Source organism: Xyrauchen texanus, chromosome 12 (assembly GCF_025860055.1).
Source record: "Xyrauchen texanus isolate HMW12.3.18 chromosome 12, RBS_HiC_50CHRs, whole genome shotgun sequence".
In the NCBI taxonomy this organism is placed as follows: Eukaryota; Metazoa; Chordata; class Actinopteri; order Cypriniformes; family Catostomidae; genus Xyrauchen; species Xyrauchen texanus.
Window position 1 is genome coordinate 47,375,301 of NC_068287.1, and position 19,308 is coordinate 47,394,608.

At 40.1% G+C, this 19,308-nt stretch overlaps 1 protein-coding gene across 1 annotated transcript; it reads right to left on the minus strand.

Annotated features, from left to right (window-relative positions):
* Window positions 1-581: 581 nt before the first annotated feature.
* LOC127652456 (phosphomannomutase 1) lies at window positions 582-13,930 on the minus strand. The gene is made up of 8 exons (XM_052138616.1): window positions 13,638-13,930; window positions 10,103-10,220; window positions 8,968-9,044; window positions 5,815-5,906; window positions 5,633-5,732; window positions 4,747-4,822; window positions 3,126-3,241; window positions 582-3,038 (listed from the first exon to the last, which is right to left on the minus strand). Exons 1-8 carry the CDS (start codon window positions 13,719-13,721, stop codon window positions 2,916-2,918), a joined length of 786 nt encoding a protein of 261 aa, XP_051994576.1. The 5' UTR covers window positions 13,722-13,930; the 3' UTR covers window positions 582-2,915.
* Between the last annotated feature and the right edge of the window lie 5,378 nt (window positions 13,931-19,308).

Genomic DNA, 19,308 nt, shown 5'->3' on the forward strand with positions numbered 1-19,308 from the left:
TTCAGGGTAAAAGCAGCATTTTATAATCCAGCTGATGAACCGCAGGAGGAGCTAAACTCTCATTTCTATTGTATGTATGTGATGGACATGATGTATTATTCGATTGGTCATGTGACCTGTTGCATGTGTGTGCGAGTGTTTTCAGTCATCATGTTTGTTTAGTAAATGTGTTTTTAGTTCCTCTTTCAGTTCACGGGTCAAAGTCATTTTCATGGACATTTTAACGACTAATAAAGATGTTTTGATTCACACTTGCACGTCTGTGGCTGAAAAACTGCTGCTATTATCCATGAAGTGTGCGTAATGTGACTCTAATCAGCCAATCCTGTGGCAGCAGTGCAATCATGCAGATACGGGTCAGGAGCTAATGTTCACATCAACCATCAGAATGGGGAAACCGTGATCTCAGTGGAGTGTGGGATGATTGTTGGTGTCAGACGGGCTGGTTTGAGTATTTCTGGACACACAACGGTCTCTAGAATGGTGAATGGGTCAGTTTTATCTGGGTTTGGTGATGAAACAAACATTAGACCCCACCACAGTTTACTACAAATATGAATGAATAACAAACTCTTGCATTGTTTATATTGTTTCCACTGTCAGGAGTGTAAAAATGTTTGATTCTTTATTAAAGTGTAACAGAAACAATATCCTTTAATTGATGAAGAAGCCATAAAAAATGTGTTTTGTTTGCTTGCTCATCAAAACAAACCGTGAACGTGCAGGAAAACGAAATGCGAGTGGACTGACTCCTGCACTTAATGTCATTCTCACAATGATGTCACAGTTAAAGTGCATTTATGCCATCAGACATTGAACATTCCCATCACAAACTCTCGGATCAGTTCATCACGGCTTCAGAGGTCCAGTGGAGTGTCACAGAGGAATATTTCTGGAATGATTGACAGGTGAAAATCACATCCAAACACACTTTTACAGATGTGACACGACAGAGTGATGAGCGATGAAATCTCTCGTCCTAACCAGCAGCGATCGCTTAAATCGCCACTTCTCGCTGAAAACAAAACAATTACGGTCACTTTTTTGGCTGCAAATCGCACTGAGCGCATTTAAAGTGTGTTCACCGACGATCGTAAATGATGCTTTTTTAATATATAGTAAGTTGGCACATGTACACGTCATTAAATTGTGTTTTGTCGCCACACAGCACCTTATCACAATAAAAGACATTTACCGAATTTAACATTATTATGGTTTCATTTACTTTCTGAAGATGGGTCGGAATTCACGAAATTCACACTACATAGGTCCTCATGGTGGTGCAGTTACTCGCCTCAATCCGGGTGGTGGAGGACAAGTATCAGTTGTGTCCGCTTCTGAGACCGTCAATCCACGCATCTGATCACGTGACTCGTTGTGCACGACACCGCGGAGACTCACAGCATGTGGAGGCTCATGCTACTCTCCACGATCCACACACAACTCACCACACGCCCCATTGAGAGAACCACTAATCACCACCACGAGGAGGTTACCCCATGTGACTCTAGCCTCCCTAGCAACCGGGACAATTTGGTTGCTTAGGAGAACTGGCTGGAGTCACTCAGCACGCCCTGGATTCGACCTCGAGACTCCAGGTGTGATAGTCAACGCCAATGCTTGCTGACATACCAAGACCCTCCCTAGCAACCAGGCCAATTTGGTTGCTAAGGAGACCTGGCTGGAGTCACTCAGCACGCCCTGGATTCGAACTCGCGCTGAAAGTTGTGATAGTCACTAATTATGTGTAATAAGCCGACAACACGTGGTCATGTAAACGCGTTAAACAGCGTTCCTTTGTCGGTGTAAGATCATAACTGCCGTTTTTTGCCCATTACGCCGATTACACGTGGCATGTAAACATGTTTACAAACGTTCTTAACGGCTTATCCAATGTCCGAACGTGCGGTGTGCACGTCTCTACGTGGTTTGACGTCAAAACCAGAGAATAACGGTTATTTCAAGTCTTGTGTTAATGCGGTATTCTTGCTTCGACACATTCTTTAAAGAAGCGGATTTTGGGCGTATTATCTGTACATGTAAACGGCTCAATAACAGCACTACAGTATATTAATGCATTGATGTGTAAAGTTACCTTTAAAGGTGCTGTATTTAGAAAAATGCATTACTTTAAAAAGGCATTATAACGTAATGTTTTAAGGCCCAGGTATACTTCGTTTGAGCATGTCGCCCCTGGCCGAGCGCGGTGTCTTTGCGAGTATACTCTTCTGATTGCGAGCGAATACGAATGTCCACTACAACTGCTTTGTGATGCTCTTTCAGTACAATCAAAAGCAGGCGAAAGCATCAGCGGCAAACCGCCGCGTCAAGAAAATAGTAGTTTGAGGTCAAGCCGCTCGGCTGTGCTGATGACGCATTTTGCATCTCACACATCCTGCGCGCAGAGCGATCCGCTACGTGCACACCCGAAGTACATTTTGGTCTTTAGGTTCATGCATAAAAATTGAAAAAACAACAATAAAACCATTAGAAAAGTCATTAGAAAACACCGCTTCCATTGCACAAGGGATTATTATAACGCAATAAACGCACTGATGCACGCTTAATTAATGCATATAAACACTATATTCAACGTATGATTTGGAACGCACAAATGGCTTGTGCAATGTTTGCTGGTTGGGACTAAACCTCGATTCAAAAAGAAAGCTATGAAAGATTTATAGCTCGTCGATTTATCGTGTCACCTCTATTTATTAACACTTGTTAAATCACATTCTCTCGTCTCTTTCAGCCATGGATCAGACCGTTGATGAGGGCGCATCATCAGTTATATTTACATACAGTCCTTTTAAACTGATCATCAGTAGTGGTCTCGGGGTCTGTCGTCAGCGGACTGCAGTTCCCCCCGCGGCCAGTAGAGGTCTCAGTGTACGCGCGCATGGAAGTGGGCGTCGTCATGCCTCATTGGGCGGAGCACTGAAGAACATTTCTCTGCAGAGTCGTGCCGTGTCGTCAGGAGAACAAACGGTGAAGCCGATCGTTCGAGCGTCCTCAAATATCTCGTAATCATTTCCACCCTGATCACAGACAAACAGGAAACGATCGTTACAATGAATTCAAACAGAACAGCACATCCATACAAACACACTCGTTGATTTCCTCACCAGCGAGGTTTCATTGCCGAAGAAGTAGATGGCATCCAAACCTTCCTGCTCCAGGACGTCCAGACAGAGACGTTTGTCCCAACCCTCCGGGAACACGTCAAAACTGATCAACCCTCCTGAGGAGACAGAAAACCCTTTTTAATGAGGACACATTACCGAGCGCACCTTTAAGAAAAAAGCTTCTTTTTTTCTCATCAAGAAGCAAATTAAAATCTGGCTTTGGCAAATAAATTAAATACTTTATAAATGCCAGTTGCCTTACATGATCTGCTGCACAATACATCAGTTTTATTCTCAAGTGTGACACACACACACACACACACACACACACACACACACACACACACACAAGCAATTTGTCTGACCCTAATATAGAAGAAATTATTATTTTGGAAATGGGTCTAAACTACTGGTGTATCTGTAAATAAAAATAATGCAAAATACAGTTTCATGTAAAGAACTCAACGGTGAAATCTCATTACACCAGTTCAACCAGTTTACAAGCCCTGCGGCTTTACCCACAATAATAAACACTCTGTGTGTGTGTGTGTGTGTGTGTGTATGTAAGTGCGTGTGTGTGTGTGAGTGCGTGTGTGTGAGTGCGTGTGTGAGTGCGCGCGCGTGTGTGTGTGTGTGTGTGTGTGTGCGTGCATGTGTGTGTGTGTGCGCGCGAGTGTGTTTGTATGTGTGTTACTGAAGTAGAAACACTGATATAAGAGATACAGAAGAGATAATGATTAATCATGTGTGATATACAGATATTATATTTGTGTTATTGTGTATATTCTGATCAGTGTGTGTGTGTGTGTGTGTGCGCGAGTGTGCGCGAGTGTGTGTGTGTGTGTGTGTTTTAGGGTCTGTCCTCAGACGTGAGCAATGTGACTGTTTGTCTTATGAAAGATAGACAAACTCTAAAGAACAAAACAACTGTTAAATATTAATTTCCCATCCCAGCAAACACACATATTTGCTTATCTATCTAACCAAGGACATGTCATAAACTTCTGCTTTATATATTATAATGATCAATATAATTACTACAGACCAGCCTAAACCAACCCCTAAAGGAACACTTCATGCATCTTCAGAAGTTTACTTCATGCATCACAGTTGAGTAAATCCACACAAACTCATTAGTCTTCTCAAACAGCCAATCAAAATGCTTGATTACCTCACACACTCCCTGGTCCCTCCCCCTCACACCCTGACTGTTTAACTTTGTCACACTTTGGGACAAAATTGCTGAAAATCTGTGAGCTAAATAGGATAAACCTCACTTTTGGGAGCGTTACACAAAAGTCCATTACATGTCCTCATTTACACAGCCAAGTGTGTGTATGTGTGTAAACACACACACTTGTTTTCTCTGTCAGGTCAGTGATGTGTCATCACATGGGTTAATCCTGAAGTGCTCAATGATCAACTTTAACACAGATACTGTGTGTGTGTGTGTGTGTGTGTGTGTGTGTGTGTGTGTGTGTGTGTGTCTCCTGCACAGGTACAGAGTGTGTTTACAGAGATAAACAGTGTGTTTACAGATTGCTTGTTTTGATGTGTGATCAAACATTCATCTCATCTCTGAGAACGAGAGCTGTGCAGTGTGATGTCACTTCCTGCTCACCTCTGGTGAAGCGCAGTCCTTTTCCTGCAAACTCCTTCTGTAGAGCTGCAACAAACTTCTCGCGTATCTTCTCTCTCTGTGCGGGAGGAGAGAGTTCAGATTAACGATTATTAACGATAACTTATAACCATTAATGACAGACCTGCCGTGAGCATCTCATATACACTGTACTTCTGTTGAAGCCGTTAAGGCCCTGATATCCTTCTGGAGAAGATCTTTCTTTCAGGGGATAAAATACGTTCTAAACAGCTTTTTCTCCCAATTATGGAATGTCCAATTCCCAATGCGCTCCAAGTCATCGTGGTGGTGTAGTGACTCAATCCGGGTGGCGGAGGACGAATCTCAGTTGCCTCCGCGTCTGAGACCGTCAATCCACACATCTTATCACGTGACTTGTTGAGCATGTTACCGTGGAGATGTAGCGCATGTGGAGGCTTCACGCTATTCTCTGCGGCATCCACGCTCAACTCACCACACGCCCCACCGAGAGCGAGAACCACATTATAGTGACCACGAGGAGGTTACCCCATGTAACTCTACCCTCCCTAGCACCTGTAATTAGGGGGGCCAGAGCGAGGTACAAAGGTACAAGCAGAGGGGGTTCTAGTCAAGCCCCGCCCCCTGGCCCCGCCCCTGCTTGTACCTTTCTCTTTTGTGTTATTTTCAAACATGTTTTTGCTTCACATCAGAGTTTATAATGCTGTGATTCACCTCGGAGCAGTTTGGTTCATGGCTAACAATCCTGTTATAAAGGATTTTATAAAATCCCCATAGAGTAAATAAACGGGAACAAACTTTGGGAACAAAGTCAGCTAAAAAAAGAGGCTTCATGACTTCTCTCTTGGTTTGAATCGACTGTATGTTGGTAATAGTAGTTCTAGAATACCTTGTCCACTTCAGAGAACTCGATTCGTTCCTCTAGCGTGCAGCTTCGTCCGACGGGTGAGATGTTGAGCATCCCGTTACGAAACTCAATGAACGTCCCTCTGAAAGAGACATGGACAGGTTTTGCTCTATTGGAATGACATAAAGAGGACATCCGCTTTGGAGAAAGAAAGTGTTTGTTACCGTTTCTTGGGTAGTTTGAGAAGCCCCATGTATCTGAGGCAGAAGTTTATAAGGTCCTGTAGTAACTCCTCCCCCAACTGATTCTGAATCGCCTGAGAACAGATGAAACTGCATCTTTAACTATACATCACAGACGCCAGGGACGGACTGACAATCTGTGCGTTCGGGAAAAGTCCAGAACGGCCGTCCAACCGAGGGCCGTCCGTCGGCACAAAAAAAAGTATAATAAAGCAATATGAACAGCCAACAGTAGGGACACTAATACGATCACTTATATGCAACGTGTAAAAAAAGAAAAACTGAGGAAGAAGAGTCGGCCTACTAGCCAGTTTGTGATTCGTCAGATTTGTAATGGAAGCAGGTCAGTTTAGAAAAATGTACAGTTTTGTACATGAGCTGCAGCCAGGACGAAATTAACCCTTTCGCACGTACGATCACACACACACACACACACACACACACACACACACACACACACACACACACACACACACACACACACACACACACACACACACACACACACACACACACACCAGTGTGATTAGAACGGTCAGTGCACCGTGATTAGCTGCTAATATTAAATGTGCTTTCGCGCGTTGGCTGGCGCTGAGCCAGAGACGGACGCGCTCAGCGCTGTCATATCACAACTTAGTTTTCAGTGTTTTCAACCACATAATGTTTCTTTTAGGTTTTAGGTTTCAGACATATAATTTCATTTCACATACGTAGGTACTAAACAAACAATACAATACATTTAGAGAGACATAGAGTTTGTAAAATACACACTGATGTCTATGGAAACGGCAATAATATTCCTTTCCATAATAATTAGACACGTTTTATTCATATCAATCAGATACACATTGTGAAAGTAACTTTAAAGTTTACTCTATTCTTCTCCCAGTTCACCGGTCACTTACTTTCATGTATTTTGGGAGAAGTGGATGAATTAACGTGTTGTAGCCTAAATCCAACAGATCCGATTCTCTGAACTGTGGCACTATGACGGCGCCCATCGCTCACAGCTCAACTAACGCGATCGTTATAAAGGTGTTTAGACAACAAAACTCACCCACTTGCATTTATTTGACAATCTGAATATCAGATATTTCATGCTAACATGCTAACAAATGTGTGAATATTTTTAATAAAAAAGGAAAAACGGCATAAAGCATATCATCATTCATTCAGTGCTGTTGTGGCTGCGGTGTGTCACGTGACAAGCAATGACGCGTCACCATGGAAACCATAAAGTAAATAACGGTCTAAATAACAGTCAGCCAGAATATTTTACATTTATGTGAAAGGGTTAAATCGCCGGCAGAATGGCTAGCAGAAAACGTAAGGAGAAAGGTGGATGGGAAAAAGTAAAAGAAAAGAGGGCCAAGTTTCTCGAGACTGATGCAGCAAAATGTAAAAAGCTCACAGAGCTTATCAGGACATCCTGGCTAGTGTCTGTTGCGCGGCTAGTGGCGAATGGCCGGATGATGGGCCTATTTGGGAGAAAGTCCAGGGCTGTTTTTTAGCCCCAGTCCGTCCCTGACAGACGCCATAAACATCAAACGAGACTAACACAAACCGTTCCACTTGGATGGCACAAAAGGGATTGGGGTGGGCGATCCATCACGACATGAATCATTTTATATCAGAATAACGATATAAATCACAATTTAGTATACAATTCTGGAGAATCAATTAAAATTGGTTTATATATGAAATTCTCATATTGGAATGCCTATTTTTGGATAATCCAGTCCGCAAACTGAATATTTTAGGTACATGACACAGTGTTTTAGCTGTTTTCCTCATCAGTGGTGGTTATAATGTCGACTTGAGATGATTGACTTCCTCCATAACTCATTAACCCTTGTGCATCAATTTAAAGTTACTCCACGATCCTTAGAGGACAAAAACGTCCACATCAAAAAACTGCCACTTTCCAATATTTTCCTCTTTCAGTGAGTTCATATTTTTAACCAACATCAGTCCTGATCATAACTACCAAATATTCATTCATATTCAGGATTTTAAACCTTTAAATGACAGTTTGTTTATATTATGCCACTGTTGTATTTTACACACACACACACATGTAGTGTTTCCATGTTTTATGGGGACTTTCCATAGACATAATGGTTTTTATACTGTACAAACTTTATATTCTATCCCCTAAACCTAACCCTACCCCTAAACCTAACCCTCACAGAAAACTTTCTGCATTTTTACATTTTCAAAAAACATCATTTAGTATGATTTATAAGCTGTTTTCCTCATGGGGACCGACAAAATGTCCCCACAAGGTCAAACATTTCGGGTTTTACTATCCTTATGGGGACATTTGGTCCTGTGAGCGTGATAAATACACGCTCACACACACACACACACACACACACACACACACACACACACACACACACACACACACACACACACTTGTATCTGCATCATGTATTCAGTTGTCCAGCAGGTCTCTATAATACAGTAAACAGAGACTAGGGGAAAAGTTTGTATTTGCTCCACAGGATAAACATGAGGAAAATGGCGCCATCTGGTGGAAAATATTAAAAATGTAAATGTTGAAGCCAGAGCTCTGGAATGAAAGTATAATATCATATAATTCATGATTTTATGCTTTAATGGCACTGGGATCAAGTATTGCAGTTTTAATGGGTTTCAATGGGGACATTTTTGTCCTGAAGGTCCCGAGTGTGACTATTGTCTGTACACAGTGTGTTATAGATGTATTGTATTATAGGAACTGGTTGAAATATCAAAATTTCCCCCAAAATACACACCTTTGGCCAAATGTATGCCATTGGTATTAACACAGCTGAAATGATTGAAAAAGACAAAAAAGTCCCGAAGGTCACACAAGGTTTAAGGTAAAAAACTCAATAATCCAAATGTGTCCCATAAATATTGTCTGCGGCGCAATATTGAGAGAAGCCGGATTGATTAGCGCAACTGATCCCGCTCTGTGCGAGGCACATGGATATTTAAATATCACGATATACACAATATAGCAAAATCTCCATCCACGATTTACATCATCATATCGTGCAGCCCATAAAGGGATGTTTGACAGAAAATCAGCTCACCTTTGGAGACAATTTTGTACCGCTAAATAAATACACAGATTCACACACTCACCTGTTTGGAGAGAAGTTTGCCGTCTTTATATTGCACTGTTCCGTTTTCAGCAAAGACGTAGTCAAACTTGTGTATGACTGCAACGATAATAAACAACAACAACAACAGAATGAGTTACAATCAAACACTTCCAGAGTTTTACTCGTCTAATCTCTCCTAGAGGTTACCCGATATATCGGTTTTACCAATTAATCGGTGCCGATAGTGGCTTTTTGGAACTATCAGTTATCGGCAAAAATCTATGTTTATCATTTCGTCATTTCAAAATAAGAGTCCCTGGTGTGTTTTGGACTTGTTTATACTTAAAAGTCCTGCGTTATGCACCAAATCTTATTTTCTCAGGCTATTTTGGTTGAACTTAAAACTGCATCCACTCTCGGTCGACCTCTGATCTCCTCTGGTAAACATCTTAGCCTCGCCCTGATGTACTTTACCTGGATTACACAACACACACACACACACACACACACACACACACACACACACACACACACACACACACACACACACACACACACCACACACGCCTACTTCAGACGTAAACAAGAACCTCATTCACAAACGAACAGCTTCACTGCTCTGATTGAACATTAAGATCAGTCTTTTATCTTTGGCTTAATTTGTTTATGCTTCATTATAACTCACATTTCTAATCTCGATACAGATTGTGCATGAATGCGGCTGTAAATACATCGTTACTTCTCAATCAACTCTATGTTAATCTAATCAGTCCAGCACAATTATAATGACAAACACAAGCTAACAACACTGATACTGCCACATTCAGCTAATCTCGAGAAGCTGAAGAACAGCTGTTGAGTCGACTGGTGGTCATTTCAGTCATTTCCACCATTTCAATGGACTCTTTCAATTGAATTATAAGCAAATATTAGGCTAGCATCTCACAGTTGTATTGAATTGTGAAATCCTCCAAATATCAGCTGTTGTGTGGGTGTTGGAGGTGATTAATGAATGTTTGCACACACGGATCCAGTCAAACCAGCTCGTCCACATTCAGACCTGAAACTTGCTTTAAAGCGGTTGTCCAGTTGATTAGCACGACCGAACGCATCAGTGTGTGAGTTTGTGTGTTCATAATGCGATAGGAAAGCCTTTAGATGAGTGTGATTTTAACCTTCATCTCCATCTCCGAGCTGTTCTGCGATTTTGGAGTAATCTGACCCGCCCACCACTCCAATCTTCACCTTCTGTCGCAACGCCTGGAAAAATTCATCCAACTGAGGGTTGATTTTCTGCAAACACACAAACGGTATATTAGTCATTGAGTCAAGATAAATAAAAGAGAATCGTATGTGCAATGTGCGCTCACACACACAAGGAATATGGTTTGGTAATGGCTGCTTTCATTAAAAACCTTTTATGTTTGTTATTTTTAGGAATAAAGTGTGTTACAGTAAAGCACTTACAATGGAAGTCAATGGGGGCCAATCGGTAAACGTTCAAATACTCACTGTTTCAAAAGTATAGCCACAAGACATATACAACATGCATGCTAACAGTTTGTTGCCATGACGACGTAACGCTGTAAACCCTAAAACCCCAAAATTACGATTTAAACAACTTTACACCACATTATAAGCTTCCCATTGATATGATGTTCTTCTGAGATTCACCTAGTCTCACAAACACTTCTTGGATTCTATCTAAATATTTGACTACTGAACATTTATAGGAGCCTTATGAACATCATTTCAGCAATCCTGTGTATTATATTTCACATATAAGACGTTTAAAGTGCACGTTAATCACATGAGCCCTTCAACAGACATAGAGATTTTCCATTAATATAAAGCCATTAAATGGTCATGACGCAGGTTGGGAGTGTTTGTATGACAGATTTTACAGCAGTGTTCTTTAGTGATCGGTTGCGTAACACAACTAGCAGGATCTCTCGTTCTCTACAACACTTTCGTATTACAGTAACACCATTTCACAATACATTCAGATTTTGAAATGATTTACAGCAGAATCGCTAGACTGAATCAGTGTAATTAATCAGTAATAGTAGCCCTGATAGCACACATACATCACCCAGACGTCTATTGGATGTGTGTGTACATCTGGATAACATGTTTCGGGTTGTTCGCTCATCTGCATGAATCGGTTTGCATACCGCGAGAGCCGTGATGCATATAGCTGAAACCCAAAAAGCGAGCTCAGCCGATACTAATACCTTTCTATTATAAAGACTTACTGTACATTTCAGAACTCAAAACGTATTTATTGAACCCGCCATGTTCTCTACTTCCGCGACTACCCTACGTCATTTGTGGTACATTCATTCGTGTTCGCCTCTACAGCGAGAAAACATTAACGCCTACTTCACATCATCGCACGCCTGGCCCCGCCCACTGGTGCTTCAGTTCATAAACATGGAGAGAAGGACGAACAAGCCTACTGTGGGATAACTATTCCTGAACACCGAAGGGGAACCATCTGGACTATTGTAAATGGTTTTTGTATTTAAACATGCGCAGAGAGACGTCTTTGACCGCTTGATTCATATCTCACGCCGCTTATAAGACGCGGTGTCAAGTTACAACTCTGAAGAGGAGAATCCACTCATTCATTGGCTGCCTCTTGCTATTTTGAGGACAAACACATCATGGACACGTTCTTTTTCATTGCCGATGTATGAAAGCATGTACTGGACGTCTTTGACAGTTTAGATGCGTTTCTATGTGCATTCAGTGCAGGATGATCATGACACTGGATGTGGATGTGTCTCCAGTGTATGTCAGCGTGGATTGCTTAAACAATCATAAACGATTCAAGCTATACAAAGGAACTGTTATTGAAGGATCGGACAATTAAAAACACTATTGGACCTGATGGAAAACAGGAAGTAAACCGTTTCATTGATGAATATTTCAGATGTCATGACTGTTTGATAGTTTATGGTGCTGATATCCTGCTACACAAACGCTCTAAACCGTTTACTTGTGTTGTTGGCAGTAGTAGCGCCACCGCGTGAAGCACAAAATGGAACGGGACATCTGGGACATCCAGCGGACGCTTCCATCATCGATTATAATGTGTTTTAATGCTTTTGACATGACGTGACTCTCGTGTCCGGTGTAGACAGTGTGTGAGTGTTATCAGTTGTGCTTGAGATGAACAGTTTAATGCACTGCCTGGACAAATAAAAGGTCACCGTTTGGATTTAAACGAGCAGATACTGAAGAGCCTGTGAGTGGATCATTATTATTAATAAAATACTGTGTTTCAGAAGGGGCAAATTAGTGCCATAGTGCCCACTGTACGAGCCTCTGGAGGCGGTGTTATGTCAGTCAGCTGACTACCTGAACATACTGAATGACCAGGATATCCCATCAATGGATTTTATCTTCTCTGACGGCACGGGCGTATTCCAGGATGTCAACGCCAAGATACATCGTACTCAAATTGTGAAAGAGTGATTCAGAGAGCACGAGGAACCATTTTCACCACAGAGTCCTGACCTTTGACACCATTTAAAGTCTTTGTGATGTGCTGGAGAAGACTTTACGGAGGGGATCGACTCTCCCGTCATCAACACAAGATCTCGGACAAAAACGAATGCAACTCTGGATAGAAATAAATGTTGTGAGGTTGCATAAGGTTGTCGAAACAACACCACGACAAATGCACACCGTAATCTAATGGCGGCCCAATGAAATATTAGCATGTGCAACTTCTGTTTTGGCCAGGCGGCGTATATTCAGATGCAACGTGTTAGACGTGAATAAGGTGTAAACACTTCAATTTAGTTTTATAATGTTGTGGTGCTTTTTCGTTCTCTTCCGACGGAGTTTCAAATATGGCTGTGCATAAAGGGGCTGCACAATGTTATCCAATCAGAACAGTTGGTGTTGAAGTTTTAAGGAGGTGTTTAAGCCAAAACCAAGTGTTTCAGACAGAGGGCCAGAGACATGGGATCTGAATTTGACTGTTTTAATGCCAAAAAAACGTTACTAACATTATCAATGGACCTCAATGAAGATGATAAAACGATGTAAAAAGAAACAGCATTTTATGACCCCTTTAAAACCAACTGTTCAAAACAAGCAATTGTCGGAAATGACTCTGACTTCTAATTACTATCATGGAGGTGTGAAAGCTCCGACGGCGAGGATATAAAGAAATCCCGGAGCAGTTGAGGGCAAGATGATGTAACACGACACGGATTCCTCCAGTCTGCTGAACACATGCACCATCTCAACGTAAATAAACAAACTGCATGAGTAGAACAGCATGTTCAGAATCAGATTTCAGGATGTATTTAAAACCGGTCACAGCGACCCTACAACCGAATGTTCTGCTAACGTTACTGTATGCTTCCCGTTCGGTTTTGATGTTTTGTTCTGGGAACGTTTATGGCATAACCATAAACTAACGTTCCTAGAACGTTGAGAGGAATGTTGCCTGCATGTATACGTGCAGAACGTGTACACACATACGCGCACGCGCACTAAACCCCATCAATAACACACGCGCGCGCGCACACACAATCATTAGAGTAACACTACAACCAAACACACACACGCGTATATATTTATATATAAACACACATTATGTTACATAAGAACAGAAGTACCCTTCAGTTGTTATGCATCATCAAACACGTTTAAAGCATGCAAGATGAAACATAAACACATATATGATCTTACCTCTCTGGGTTTTGTCAGAGTCCCGTCCACATCAAACAAACACAAAACATTTCGACCTCCGCCTACATGAGTCTTAAAATCCATTTCTTCTTGTCCCGCAATTAAAACAAATTAAAAAAAAAAATTCAAATAAAATGAAATATATACAGATCAGACTTTATATGACTCAAGGTGATAATGTTTAATAAATATCACGAGACACGGTCTGTATTCCTTCTTTTGAGCTCGAAAGATAAAACAGCAACAGAAGTGAGTATTATTCATATAGATCAGTATTTACTATTGCTATATGAACAGAGGAGGGGTCCGCCACAGCCAATCAGAAGCCCGGGATCTGGTCACATGAGCGAGGGGGCGTTGACTTACGGTGGGACGGAATTCGGCAGAAGATATCTCGACCTCTCACCTACATCAAATCATACTGATATGATTCAGATCACATTCTCAAAACAACAACACGACACAAATACACCATAAAAGAAATACTAAAAATATAAAATTACACAACGCATTAACAATGATACTAATACAAGAAAGTGACACGTTTCAATATATATTTTCACCTGGTGCCTCTCATCTGCTGCTGGTACATTTGTGTTGTTCCAGTTATCGCCACTAGGGGGAGACAGAGGGGAACTGTCAAGATTAAAACATCTCTCTAGAACAAATGTTTTCTCTCAATTTTTTTTCTTTAACCAAATGTTTTTTTTTTTTTCTCTTCAAAGAAATATTTTTTCTCCATAAATAAATAAATGTAAAAAAATCCACTCAAATAATAATTTTTTCTCCTGAAGAGGCAACACAAAGATGTTTTTTGACGGCTCTCGCTGTGTTTTCAGTTTTAAATACCGTGTTTAGAGGCACGACTCGTGTTAGTGTTGCCCAAATCACCGCTTCAGTGCCGAAGATGAGTAAATGATGAGCGCTTTCTGTTCATGCTAACTGATAGTGGGACCTGGAGGTACCGTATGCTAATTGTTAGCTAGAAAGCAAAAAAATAATAAAAACATTGTTTTGCCTCATGAGAAAAACAAATTGAGGAAAACAATTATTGAATTTTTTATGAGGAAAAAAATTATGAGAATTTTTGAGTGACAAATTCTTTTTTTTAAATTAATGAATACATTTTTTTGGAGGACATTGGCTCAGGAAGGCACCAAGACACGAAAAAAAATTCACCTATTAAAAAAAAAAATCCATCTATCTATCTATCTGTCTGTCTATCTGTCTATCTATCTATCTATCTATCTATCTATCTATCTATCTATCTATCTATCTATCTATCTGTCTGTCTGTCTGTCTGTCTGTCTGTCTGTCTGTCTGTCTGTCTGTCTGTTTATCATCTATCTATCTATCTATCTATCTATCTGTTTATCATCTATCTATCTATCTATCTATCTATCTATCTATCTATCTATCTATCTATCTGTCTGTCTGTCTGTCTGTCTGTCTGTCTGTTTATCATCTATCTATCTATCTATCTGTCTATCTGTTTATCATCTATCTATCTATCTATCTATCTATCTGTCTGTCTGTCAATCATCTATCTGTCTATCTGCCAATCATCTATCTGTCTATCTGTCTGTCTGTCAATCATCTATCTGTCTGTCTATCTATCTGTCTGTCTGTCTGTCAATCATCTATCTGTCTGTCTGTCAATCATCTATCGATCTATCTATCTATCTGTCTATCTGTTTATCATCTATCTATCTATCTATCTATCTATCTATCTATCTATCTGTCTGTCTGTCAATCATCTATCTGTCTATCTGCCAATCATCTATCTGTCTATCTGTCTGTCTGTCAATCATCTATCTGTCTGTCTATCTATCTGTCTGTCTGTCTGTCAATCATCTATCTGTCTGTCTGCCAATCATCTATCTGTCTATCTGTCAATCATCTATCTATCTGTCTGTCTATCTATCTGTCTGTCTGTCTGTCTGTCAATCACAGTGGGGTTCAGGGCTTCTGTACTAAACATAGAATAATATATAAAAAAAATAACTCGTAAAATTGCAAACTGTTGAGGTTATTTAAACATTAGTACTGTCCAGGATTTAATGTACCTTATAGCAGGTGTGAGCTTGCTGGAGCTTCTGCTAGAAATGTGTCTGTGATTTTTGCAATTTGGGAATGATGTGGAGAACTGTTTATAAATAAATTACAGACACTGTAATATGCTCTGGTCCCCTCCCTGCTCGACGTGGTGACGAGGTTTATAGTAGATTAGTGTCACTGAATGGCTGGATGTCTGAGTGGTGTCTGCAGAATAAAATAGGATTTATAGACAATTGGAAAAGTTTTGGGGTAGACCTGACCTGCTATAGAGAGACGGACTCCATCCCTCCAGGGAAGGTGCCGCTCTCCTCTCTAGTAATTTGGCTCATAGACTTAATGATATTAATTGACTAACTGGGGCCCAGGTCAGGAAGCAGACAAACTGGTTAATCCGAACGTCTGCTAGCTGCCATGAGACGTCACACAGGTCACATAAACTACAACACATAGAGACAGTATCACCTAGATATCTCATAGAGACTGTGTCTGTTCCCCGAACTACCAAACACAATACCCTCACTAAATCATTTAGAAAAAATTTGATTAAGGTCAAACTTGAACAAAACAAACAAATTAAAAATAAACATCATATAAAAATAGGGCTACTAAACATTAGATCTCTTGCTACCAAAGCACTAATTGTCAATGAAATGATTACAGATCATAGATTGGACTCTGTTTGACTGAATTCTGGCTTAAACTGGATGAATATATTAGTTTAAATGAATCTACTCCCCCAGGTTATTGTTATAAACATGAGCCTCGTCTGAAGGGCCGAGGAGGAGGTGTTGCTACAATTTACAGTGAAGTTTTTGGTGTTACTCAGAGGACAGGATATAAATGTAAGTCTTTTGAACTAATAATGCTTAATGTGACACCGACAAATATAAATAAAAAATCTCTGTCGTCCTTTACCCTTGCTACAGTGTATAGATCACCGGGCCTTATTCAGATTTCCTTAGTGAATTTTCAAATTTTCTATCAGATCTTGTAGTTACTGTAGATAGAGCCTTAATTGTTGGTGACTTCAACATTCACATAGATAATGAAAATGATACATTGGGATTAGCATTTATCGATATTCTCAACTCTCTCGGAGTCAGACAAAATGTAACAGGACCAACTCATCGCCATAATCATACGCTAGATTTAATTCTTTCATATGGAGTTGATGTTGATAATATAGAAATTCTGCAGCAGAGCGATGACATCTCGGATCATTGCCTCGTCTCTTGTATGCTGCGATCAGCTACTGTTACTCAATCTACACCACGCTATCGTTCAGGTAGAACTATTCTTTCGACCACTAAAGATAGCTTCACTAATACTCTTCCAGATCTATCTCATATACTCAATAAACCGCAAAGCCCAGAAGAACTTGATGAAATAACAAAAAATTTAAATGCAGTCTTCTATAGCACCCTTGATGTTGTCAGCCCCACTTCGATTAAAAAAATTAAAAAATAAGCCCTGCACCATGGTACAATGATCACACTCATGCTCTCAAGAGAGCTGCTCGGAAAATGGAGCATGTGGAAAAATACAAAATTAGAAGTATTTCAGGGTGCATGGAAGGATAGTATCTGTAGCTACAAACACGCACTAAAAGCTGCCAGGTCAGCATATTTTAGTAAACTCATAGAAAATAACCACAACAATCCTAGATGTTTATTCAGTACTGTGGCTAAATTGGTTAGGAATAAAGCCTCAACCGAACCAGATATTACGTCACACCTCAAGAGTAATGACTTCATGAATTTCTTTACAGATAAAATTGAAATAATCAGACATAAAATTGGAATTATGCAATCATCTGTCATAGCACCTCAGAAATCAGAGTCGACTAATTTCCCTCATGTGCATCTTCAATCCTTCGCTATCATAGGTCATGAAGAGCTAACAAAACTTATCGAAACATCAAAAGCCACAACTTGTTTGTTAGATCCAATACCAACTAAGCTCTTAAAAGAGGTATCTCCTGTAATATCAGAACCTCTTCTTAATATCATTAACTCCTCGCTATGCTTAGGACATGTCCCAAGAAACTTTAAAATGGCAATTATCAAACCGCTAATTAAGAAGCCACAACTTGATTCTGGAGAACTTGCTAATTATAGACCGATTTCAAATCTCCCGTTTATGTCAAAAATACTAGAAAGGGTAGTATCCTCCCAAATATGTTCATTTCTACAGAAAAATAGTATATATGAAGAATTTCAATCTGGATTTAGGCCTCATCACAGTACAGAGACTGCACTTATCAGAGTTACACATGACTCTTATCATCTGATCGCGGCTGCATTTCTCTTCTAGTGCTTTTAGATCTTAGTGCTGCATTCGACACGATAGATCACGACATTCTCTTGAATAGGCTGGAGAATTATGTTGGAATTTGTGGAGTGGCATTAGCATGGTTTAGGTCATATTTAGCAGACCGTTACCACTTTGTCTATGTAAATGAGGAATTGTCAAACCAAACAAAAGTAAAATATGGAGTGCCACAGGGATCAGTTTTAGGGCCTCTGCTTTTCTCCATGTATATGCTTCCCTGGGAGATATTATCAGGAATCGTGGAATAAGTTTCCACTGCTATGCTGACGATACACAACTTTATATTTCTTCAAAACCTGATGAGATTTCACAATTATCAAAATTAACAGAGTGTATCAATTAAATAAAAGATTGGATGGCCAGAAATTTCCTTCTACTCAATTCTGACAAAACAGAGGTTCTAATTATTGGACCAAAAAGCTCTAAAAATAAGCCACTAAAATATAATTTGACTCTAGATGGATGTTCTGTTACATCATCTTCAACAGTGAAGAAATTAGGTGTTATATTTGATACAAATCTGTCCTTTGAAAATCAAATTACAAATGTTTGTAGAACAGCATTCTTCCACCTAAGAAATATTGCTAAATTAAGGCAAATGCTCTCGGTTGCTGATGCCGAAAAACTAATTAATGCGTTCATGACCTCAAGACTAGATTATTGTAATGCATTACTGGGAGGATGTCCAGCAAGATCAATAAATAAACTTCAATTGGTTCAAAATGCAGCAGCCAGAGTGCTGGCGAGAACCAAGAAATATGATCATATTAGCCCCATTTTATCATCGCTACATTGGCTACCTGTTAAATTTCAGTATTGATTTTAAAATTCTGTTATCTACATACAAAGCTTTGAATGGTCTAGCTCCACGAGTACTTAAGTGATCTTCTAACACGCTATATTCCAACACGTTCATTAAGATCGCAAAATTCTGGCCTATTAATAGTTCCTAGAATATCAAAATCCACAAAAGGAGGAAGATCCTTTTCATATTTGGCTCCTAAACTATGGAATAATCTCCCAAACACTGTTAGAGATGCAGACACACTCTCTCAGTTTAAGTCTAGACTAAAGACTCATCTATTTAGCCAGGCATACACCTAATTTATACCACACTTAGGCTGCTTTAGTTGTGTCTGCGGAACTAGAAACATTAAGCATGATCTCAAACTCTGCAATAAATTGAATGGCATCTACGCTTACATCTTTTTATTTGTTTCCCTGTCTCAACCTCGGGACTCCTATCCTGAGGTCACCAGAACCGGCTGGATCCAGCACCATT